The 11,116-nt window shown below is 36.1% G+C and overlaps 1 protein-coding gene across 3 annotated transcripts in view; it reads left to right on the plus strand.

The window, feature by feature from the left end:
• Arhgap15 (Rho GTPase activating protein 15) overlaps positions 1-11,116 on the plus strand; it is a 627,570-nt gene that overhangs the window by 415,619 nt on the left and 200,835 nt on the right. For all 3 annotated transcript variants that reach the window (XM_021155710.1, XM_021155709.1, XM_029472910.1), the window contains one exon: positions 1,673-1,750. In XM_021155710.1, coding sequence (XP_021011369.1) covers positions 1,673-1,750 — 78 coding nt within the window. The remainder of the gene's footprint in view (positions 1-1,672; positions 1,751-11,116) is intronic.

Consider the following 11,116-nt stretch of genomic DNA (forward strand, 5'->3'; position numbering starts at 1 on the left):
TTTCAGATTAAGACAAAATGCCAAGCACTGTCTAATTAAACAATAAAATAATTAGTTTAATTTGGCCAGTAAATCATTCTAAATCAATCTTTTTACATTCTGAGCTTAAAAGCATAATTGTGAGGACAACTGGATCCTGTAGTAAAAGCAGAAATCAAATATTAGAAAGGTTTTAATTGTAAGGATTGTTGCATTTCAGATATCAAATGTGCACTGTACTTTGTAAGGTCCCCTTACATCAACAGAGGTATTTTTTAAATTGAAAAGAATAAAATCTTTGATATTTATAAAAATGTTCTTAGAAAGGGAAAGTGTCTTGGAAATATACTGTTCATTAGAATACTCTGGAGCTCAAAACTCAAAACAGTTAATGCGTTTGTAAATAGCATTTCTACATTATTACTATTGTCACTAGTATTGTAGTTCATTGCATAGAAGAGTTCAGGCTACGGGCAATGTTTTCTCTGCAGTATGTCACCAATACCAGTGGCATAAATTAAGTCACTCTCATATAATCTACTGAAGAAATGTATTACACAACACAAGTGTCCTAATTTAAAATGTGTAAAGTTTAGAAATGACAAAGCAGAGAAAGAACTTATTTCATGCCATGCAAGATCTTTGCAAAGTCCTTGTTACAACGTAGCATAAATTCCCTCCAATTTATTTAACATTTATTATCATGAATCACAATGATTAACAATGATTTAACACCACCTCCCTGAAGGACATGCTGGGATAATGGCCCATGCCCTTGGTCAGTAATCTCACCCAGCCTTTTCTGAAAGCCTAGAGATAGGAGAGCACATGTGCTCCTAACACAAAAATTATAACATCAACATTTATTGGAGATAATGATAGTACATTAATAAGTATTCCTTTATATTTCTCATTTCCTAATAATCCTGCAAACTTGGTCATGAAAATAATTAGACATGATAAGCAAATGTGTCAAAAGCCAAATGAGTGGTTATCCAAGTTCGTGGCCCAGATAAGGTCTTTTGATAACCAATTCCAAAACTATCTGAAACTAACATATCAATCGGCCAGGTTTTCCTGTATTTTCCTTTTATGATGAAATATCTTATGTGAACATTCTAGAAACTAGCCATATGTAGCATAACATTTTACTCTGTAGGTCAAACATTAGGCCAATCCATGCCATGTGACCATGATCACAACAGACAGAGAATGGTCCACAATTAGGAATGGGGACAGGTGGAGAAGGGTGGAGGATAGGAAGAGATCAACAAAATGAGAACAAAGAGAAGAAAACAATTTACAAATGCCTAATTATTTTATCTTTCCAAACAAGAGCAGTTTCACACACACACACACACACACACACACACACACACACACACACAGTTCATTTCTTCATTCTACTTCTTGCTTGCCTTGGGAATAATGGTAAATATGCCCTGTGTACCATGCAATGCCAAGGGGTTTATTATTGTTGTTGTTTTAATGAAACATATTTGATGCCATTGTGTCAGCACCATATGATTAAAAATCGGGGATCGAACTTTTGAACCTTGCTTTATTTGAGCTAATAGAAACTTACCTTCTCTGTGGAGAAGGGGTGTTCAGCCATCGTGTGGTATTCACTTCTTTATTATATCCCTACTCAGTTCTTCGATGTGCTAATGTGAAATATGCTATTTGTTTTTAGGCCTAGACGTTGATGGAATTTATCGAGTTAGTGGCAATCTTGCAACAATACAGAAGTTAAGATTTATCGTCAACCAAGGTAAGTGATTTCTTTCCTTCCGACACTTTTCAGGAGTTTTATATATATATTTAGCAGTGCACAGACTCTGATGAATACCATGATCAGAAAGCAGTAAATGATTTGGGGTTAGGGAATGACAAAGTGCAGAAAATAAAAAATTAGATAGAAAATAAGAAATTAGAAGTTTTCATTAGATAAAAATAATTCTCAGTTTACCTGGAGATACATAGAATAGAGGGTAAACCTAATAGCTCATAATAAATAATGAGTAGAATAAACAAAGTAAAATATAGAAAGAGAAGAATAAAATAAAGAAAAATAACCCAGCTTTGAAAACCTGTAACTAGCATATAATGGGTAGTTGGTATGTGTTAATGAAGAAAACTAAAACAAATAATGGAAACCATAAGTGTTTTAAAAACCCTGAAAGATGTGTATGTTATTAAAGAAATATAAATTAAAAAAAATGAGCTAACCTGTTCAGTAGAAATATAATGGCACTTCATTTTGGAAGACATTGTGGTATCCTTTTATATAAATGAATGGATTCTTACCATCTGATACAGCCTCTCTGCACTGCCTGTTATTCCCATACAAAACAGTGCACACAAATACTTACAACTTTATTCATATTTGGCAAAACTTGAAGATAAGGTTGGGATGTAGCTTGAGGATTAGATGTCAGAACAATGTACAATGTACCTAGCATGCACAAAGTACCCTGGTTTCTATCTCCAAAAAGAGATGGATGAAAACTTGAGGGCAGTAAAATATCTCTCAGTGGGTGAATGAATTTAAAATATGGTAAATCTATATAATGGAATATTACTGTGACAAATGGAAACCACCTACTAAGCCAGGAATAGAATTTGGGGGAACTTTAAATGTATCATTCTGAATAGATGAGCCCCCAACAAACATCCAGAAAACTGCAGTATTCCAGGAAAACTATACAGATAGTGAAAGATTAGTGATAACAAAAAATTTGAGAAAGAAGGAGAGATGAGGGAACCCAGAATTTAAAAGCCGTTAAAGAATTTGTGCGGCAGAAGCATTACACATACATTATTAGGTACTTGCCAAAGCCATGAAAAAATACAACACAGAGAGTAAACAATGGCTAGCAGTCAAAAATAATCTATCCACACCAGCTCAGCAGTTGTGACGTTACTTCACTCGGCGGTGTGAGAGAGTTCATGGTAACTGTGCCTTCCACTCAACTTTCCTAAGAGCCTGAGGCTGCTCTTAGAAAGTACATAAGTAAAGAAATAAAAATAAGAAAATAAGGAAAAGAAAAAGTGAGTCACTTAAATGATCTTAGGATGACATTTAAAAACCAGACAAAAATGGCATAAGCCAGCTATTTTTAAAATGCTTTGTCCTTGATATCTTATTTATTTTATTTTATTTTTTTAAAGATTTTATTTCTTTATTTTATACACATGAGAAGTGCCCTGTAGCTGTCTTCAAACACAACAGAAGAGGGCATCGGATCCCATTTCAGATGGTTATGAGCCACCGTGTGGTTGCTGGGAATTGAACTCAGGATCTCTGGAAGAGCAGTCGGTGCTCTTAACCACTGAGCCATCTCTCCAACCCTTGACATCTTATTCAGACAGTATATACTTCCTCTCTCTCTTTGTCTCTGTCTCTGTCTCTCTCTCTCTGTCTCTCTCTCTCTGTGTCTCTCTCTCTCTGTCTCTCTCTCTCTGTCTCTCTCTCTCTCTCTCTCTCTCTCTGTCTCTCTCTCTCTCTCCTTAGTTCTTTACAAAATTAGTGGGATGGAGGGGAGTGCTTTGGGAAACTTTGTGAGAACAGAATGGAATCAAATGGGGCTGGAGTTGACAGTTACACTCGCTTCCTGCTCTTGGAGAGGACCCAGATTCAGCTTCCAACATCCACATCAGGAGGTTCCCAACTGCTTGTAACTTAGTTTCCAGGAATCCAACACTCTTCTCTAGCATTCCTGGGTACCAACACACACATGCTGTACATACTTAAAGTTGAACACCCACACACATATATGATACAAAACCAAAAATTTTAAATATTTTAAAGAATAAAATTAAGCGACATATGTGATATTCTTTTAGCAATATGACAGATTCATATTGATTTTCCTTGAAATTAGAAATAGTTAGTGGTGTCTTCAGAAAAACTTACAATTCCTCTTGATGTTGGTTTCAAAGCTTGCTTCTAGCTAGTACCAGGTCCTCTGGTTCTCCTTTAGGTTGCCTTTGTTTGCAACTGTGTCTTTTGCTTCCACAGTGCTAGACATTGAACTCTGGCTCCCACATGTTCACGTGTGCTGGAGCACTGAGCTACACACCCCAATCCACGATGCACTCTTAGGCTGTCCTTTCACATTTGTGTGCTGCTGGTTTTTAGTGGTTTTACATATTACTTTTACTTTCAATGTCTTCCTATCTTTCCTTTCTCATTCTGCATATCCAAGCCTCCTGGAAAATGGCCATTGTATTTTTTTTTAACTTATTTTTTTTTCAAATCCCGAATTATTAGTATCTTCCTACAGGAAGCCTTCTGTCTGTCATCTCCTCTGTGTTCTTCTCATACTCAGAAGTTTAATTTATAATAGTATATGCGTGTGTATCGTTCACCATCAAAATATCCCATGCATGTTAAGACCCACTGATTTAATACTGCTTTTAGGGAGAATGTAATTAATACTTTATACCAAGAAACATGAAAACCTGAAAGATTCAGTCTCAAAAAAATAGGATAAAAAGGTTGAAACACCTCCTTCTTCCACAAATCTCTATGCAGAGTTTGATTTAGATATTTCTTGCTTTTGTAAAAATGATAAATCTGTTGTTTTTAATTGTGAGCTTATGCGTGGTTATGTAAATGTTTGTGTTTGTACTCACTAAAACCAAGACATTGGATCTTTTTGGAGCTGGAGTTTAAAGGCAGTTATGGGCCACCCAATATAGATGCTGGAAATTGAACTCTAATCTGGACCAATTTTCAGCCTATTTGGCTATTGTTCTTTTTCATAAGCCAGTGCTAGTTATGTTAATAACTGTGAAATTAGCATGTAAGTGTGTGCATACCTGTGTATGTGTGTATCTTTTTATATGTGTGTGTGTGTGTATGTGTGTGTGAGTGGGGGGAGGTAAATATATATATATATATATATATATATATATATATATATATATATATATATACATGTCTGAATGCTGTAGTTACACATATTAAAACTGGTAAGCATTAAACTGTCTCTCTATAATTTCAGGTGGAACAGCTCATTTATGTGTTAACTAGTTTTTTGTCTAGCTGCCTCATAGTGCTTATTTCAAAGAATCTTTAAGGGCTCTGCTTATTTACTAATTTGACTTGGCAAAGCACAGAACTAAACTTTACATCACTTCTTCATATTGGTCCCATTGGTCTAAGCAACAGTGTCCCAACCGTGGGTAAAAATTGGATGAAACAGCCCCATCTCGTTTTTATTCTCTTTATAAGCAGCTAAAATAATTCTTGTAAGATAGCTCATGCTGGAACCATATCCTTACTGGGATTCTAGACAGCTGGGCAACACATTTCTCCTACAAAGAAGAAATCTCAAAACAGAAGACATGTTAGAAACAAACACTAGCTGCATTTCCTGCCTTAAAAAAAATATGCTCAGCAGTTTGAAAAGAAAAAAAAAACAATCTGCAATGAAAATATGAAATCTATCCATCTCATCTTTTACAATCCAAACTTCAGCTTCCTCGGAGATTTTGTAACTACTCATGTTCCCGCAAATGTTGACAATGTAAAGCTGGACAGAGGCCTGAGTTGGTATCTGGTAGTATAAATTGTCAGCAAACAGTCTTCCTGTTCTACAGCATGTGAGGATTCAACAGTCAGCACAAATGATGCTACACTAGGACCTTTGATACTGTTGACTCTACCAACTTGTTTGCTAGAGTGTTTTGGCTTATATGATGAGAAGCCAGAGAGATGCTCACTGGTTAAAAGCACTTGTTGCTCTTGAAGAGAACCTATATTCCATCTCTAGCACCCATGGTTCAAAACTATTCAGGGGATCTAACACCCTCTTACATGATACTAGGTCACACACACACATAAATGGAGGCAAAATTTATATATATATATATATATATGATGAGAGTATTATTTGAATTAATTCTCTATATTAGTCTCTATATTGGTCCAACAATCTTGTCACTAGCACTGTATCTTATTCATCATCCTAGCCAGGGTTCTTACAGTGCTGCCAACAGAGGAGGAGAGAAATGGTGTATGCAACTTGGGGAGTGACACTTGCATGTTCCCTTTTGTGCATGTGAATGTGTGTGATGAACTAAAATACTGACGGATGGCATGAAGTTTCCACAGCAGAGTTATGGAAACATCATACATTCATTTTGTAATTTAATATGGGACATGAATGAATTTAGTGCACCCCCCTTCTATTAGCATCGTTTGTCTCTTCTGTGTTCAACTTACATTATGCTTCTTTTTAAAAAGGTTCTAAATATACATATTTTTTAAAAAATGAATAAGCCTTACCCACTATTAGACTACACAAATGAAAACTGATTTTGGAGATTTTCAAGAACAGTTGAATTGCAATTTCTGTGTTTCGCTGACTTTCTTGAATGCTCAAATCATCAGCAATTCTAAATACACCAGTTGAATGATTCAATTTGTTTTGGTTTTCTGTTTGACTCACTAAACCAGAAAGAATTAGATACCCTTATTATACTTCCAGATCAGATGACACACAAGTTAAATTCAAAGTGATCACTTTTGAAAAACATTTCCTAATTAAAATTAGTAATGCTGATAATAATTTTATTGTATAGGTAGCTGCTATTTTCACAATTTAATATGTCAGGCAATCCACTGAATTCCCTGCATATATAATTTAATTTAATCTTTTCTTCAACCTCATAGTGCATATAGGTGCAATTATTAAGCTTGTTATTTTCAGTGAGGAACCTGAAGCCGAATACCAAAGCTAAGGAGCTAAGACTAGCTCTCAGATATCTCTGACTTGAGGCTGTGCTGTTAAACACTGCCACGAAGCTACATTCCCTATGCACTGACAATTATATCCTTCCTATAAAAACAGAAATGTCCTTTCAGGCTGTGCATACATTTGTACATCCCTGTTTTTACTCTTTCTCAACTTTGGTTATTTGTACTACTATTTAGTTTGGCTAAACCTATTTACGAATGGGGCTGTTTGGGAAAACATCACAGGAATGATGATTCCCAGCAGCTCCAATCTCTGTAGGGTTTATGATTCTATGCCTGGATCAAGAAGCACTTTGCAACCTCTCAAGGAGGCATTACAGACTCGTGACTTACCAGGCTATTGGTGCATTAGTGAGTAGTATTCTGCCTTGTTTGTTGAATTTGGTGACAGCTTTCAGTGACATTTTTGCTGATGCAACTCTCCTGGTCTATATGGGCATCCCCAAAGAAAACTGGTGCATGACCTTAGATGTCAGCCTGTCATCAGCCTGTGTCATTGTGTTGATTCTTCTGCATGATCTGTGACCTCCTGATGGCTTTCCAGCATGGGTGCACATATGCAGAAAGCAGGCTTCAGCACAGAGGATGTTCTGTGGCTGTCTTAAGGACTACTGACAGTGGGTCTTAGAAATCCCACCAGACTCCCTCACATCAGCCCTCAGTTTCAGCTGCCATCTAGACACATTGCCCAAAATCCAGCCTAGCTGTGACTTTCATTGTATTACTTAGATGTCTTCTGGGTTCACTCTTCATATAAGAAACAAGAAAGATTGTCACCCTTTCTGGAAAACACCACATATGAAGCTCCCCCAAATCCCTGAGCCAATGGAATAACTGTAAAGCACCATAGAGAGAGGTGACTGGGTATTTTCAGGACCAGTGCATGTTGATACAGTTAAAAAAACAATTCCCCTCAAGTGTTCACCCTAAATTGGAGGGAATGACTTCTTACCTGGATTTTAGAATTGATTTCCACAGTTAGAAATGCAGATAAGAGATGCCATGTTCTCATTTTCACTACAGATGAACAAACCATATACATTACATAAATTCGCGTGGCCAAGCATCTTCTATGTTCATGCATACACATGGGTGTTTGTTGTTTTTAGTGGAAGAGGATTTTTTTTCTTTTTTCTTTTTTTCTTTTGTTGTAGACTTGTACTTTCCCTATACTTCTATATTTGTTCACAAAAAAATTATTGGCACCAGAAGACATATTGTTAGTTGACATATTGTAAGTGACGGCTTTGCTTCCTTTAAAATTACTAATAATAGGTCAGCCAAACTAGAAATATCCATTAGAAAAACAATTTTGCATTACCAATTATACCTAAGCTAGTTTTCCCCAGCCATGCACCTTAAAGCAATAACCAAGCTTTACAGCCGTCCCTTTGCATCACATACACTTGTAGCATAAAAATCAAATAAAGGAAAGGAAACCTGGGAAAGAATATGGATAATTGGCAGCTTCATCTGGAAATAAGCAACTGGATGAAACAAAAAGGGATTTTGAACAGGATTTTCAAACTTCCAGTTGTGTTCTTATAAAATAGTCCTTGTGTTACATCCATTCATTTTTCTATTAAGTGGGTTTATATTGCTCTCTTGTTATTTTTAAGATGAGTATTTCCTTAAACCTACTTCATGCTTATTGCCAAGGACAGCATTAACAATGCAAACTGAGTTATTTGCTTTATCATATTGTGTAAGGTGGTGTTTGTTTGTTTCTTTCTTCGTTCTGTTGTTCTAGAGGTTTTGGCATTGGGAGTGAGTGGGGGGCATATAGCTTTTATAAGTGGGCCATTTGGGGCTCTATGTAATCAGATTATATTTTATCAATGATTTACTTTTTCCTTAACTCTGGAAGGATCACTTGATCAAAAACTGAACAAATTTTAGCCTCACTCAGAGGTTTAAAAACTTCCCTAGACCTGATTTTTTTTCAGCTACGTTGAGACGAAGAGCTCAAAGTTTATTGGTAATGAAGCTCACATTGCTCTGTAGCTGCTTCAGAAAGCACATTGGCAGCAGAATGTATTCCCAAGAAAGAGACAAAACAACAAACTCTTCATATGTCTGAATACAGAAACCAAAACAATAAACTGTAATTTCTAGTTTTTTCACTTTACCATGTATTCTAATCACAATCTTAGGAGTCCTTTCCATTTTTAAGGCATAAAAATTCTGGCCATTAACCTTAAAGCAAAATTATATCCCTACTGTGGGTTGTATTATCTTATATAATTTACTACAAAACAGACAATAAAAACTGACCTAAAGCCATAATTGAAGCAATTAAAAACAGAAACAATCAAGTGGGAAAGGCATTCCAGATAATAATCCAAAGATCTTCCTTCGTGTCTTAATTCTTAACTCTTCTGTACATCTTTGAAGATTTCTTCTGATCTTTTTGAATCTCAGGCTCTTTATTTTCACAATGAGGATAATAATAAAAAATGTGAGCAAATTAAAAACTGAGTCGATCAATTGATAATTACTATTTAGTAAATTATGATGACAGGAAGTCAGATAAGATGAGAATTAGTTTTATTAGTAACACTATTCTATAAATATTAATATTCAAATGTGGTTCTGTCATCTACATGATGGAATTTTCTTTGATGATAATTATATTACTTTTCTAGAAAGAGAAATCAAATACAGGAAAGTTTTAGAGATGCTTGGTACTGAAGTTTTATCTCATCACTGGCCAAATGTGTGGGGTTCACAACACCTTGGCATAAAAGAAGAAATTAATCTCCTTTCAATGAATTTGTGTTACAGGGAGTAGGTGGAGTCTGTGGAAACTTTACAAATGAATTCAGTTCAGGTTTTCCATTTATATTTGGCTACTACATCCAGACATTAAATCAGAGTTGTGTAACTGCCAACCTTCAAGAACCCCCTAGGAGATTTATAAACATCATCATCTTCATCATCATCATCACACCATCACCACGATGATAATTAGTAAACAGCTCTTAAAAGCTTGCTAGAAAAACAGAGCAAGCTTCCTCCCTCCCGCTCATATTACATTGCACAGCATTCTTTCTCTCCATTCTGACTTCAAGCAGAAATGTACTGCTGTCTGACAAGATCCCTGCCAGATTCGCTGCTTAAACGAATACAAATTGATTATCTCCCAGTTTCTGTGGGTCAGAAGTCTGGGCACAGTTTCGCTGAATGCTCTGTCGTCAAGGTGCCAGCCAGGAGTAGATTCTCATCTGGCAGTTTGCCTGTGGATGGGTTCACACGGTCCTTGGCAAGATTGAGTTTCTGGTGGCTTGTTGGACTGAAGGCCTCAGTTTATCATTGGCTTCTGGCCTGAGGCTGCACAGACGAATAGGCCAATCCCAAAATGGTGGCTTCTGTCATCAAAGAAGTATGGTAGAGAAAGATTAGTGGCAAGACAGAAACTAGAAGCCTGAGTGTTGTAATTAGAAAGTGCATATTCCATCTCTTTTTCCACATTCTTTTGGCTAGAGAAAACAGCAGTCCCTACCGGTGCCCTTCGGGAAGTAGACACAAAAGTTATGATCTCAAGGAAAGGAAAATAAGAGCAGCATAGGGTACCTTTGAGTTTGTGCTAGAAGAATCAAGGATGAAGTTTTCCAGAAATAAAGATTTGGGAGTCATTCATAGACACTCCCATTAAACTCAGGTTGAGTTCATAGTTATGTCTGGGAACATCCACCACACCATCTGTCTGACTTCACTTTTGCTTTCCAGGGAAATACACCTTATCTAGCCATGAGATATACACTATTGGAAATGTAGGAGAAACAGAAGTAGATCATCAATTACTTTTTTGTTAACCCATTTTCTATATCACAGAATCTTTCTCTTGGATAGTTGATGCACTATCACTTATAAACTGAATTATTGCATAAATTAAAAATGCTATAAGGTAGCATATATGCTGCTATTATGATTGAAATCACTGACAGATTTCATGACTACAGTTCTTTTCTAATCCTGTAGATTCTGAAATAAATGAAAGAGAAAGATACCTTGCCTGGTGCTTCTTTACAAAACTAAAGATTGAGCAGTATTGAAAAACATTATCAGAATTAGTTCACTGCCAAGGATAGCCAACCTTTAATTGAGAATCTACTAGATGTCAGGTTCTTAAAGGCAAACTCCCATTGTTCTCTAATCCTCATTGTCCACACTAGAAAACAATATTACGAAGCTTAAAAAACCTTACTGGGGCTACAAAAGTCTATATACAACAAGGACCACAAATGGTCCATTTAAACCTTTTTTTTAAATATATTTTATTACGTATTTTCCTCAATTACATTTCCAATGCTACCCCAAAAATCCCCCATACCCTCCCCCCTCTCCCCCATTTCCCTACCCACCCATTCC

This window comes from Mus caroli, chromosome 2, assembly GCF_900094665.2.
Source record: "Mus caroli chromosome 2, CAROLI_EIJ_v1.1, whole genome shotgun sequence".
Taxonomy (NCBI): Eukaryota; Metazoa; Chordata; class Mammalia; order Rodentia; family Muridae; genus Mus; species Mus caroli.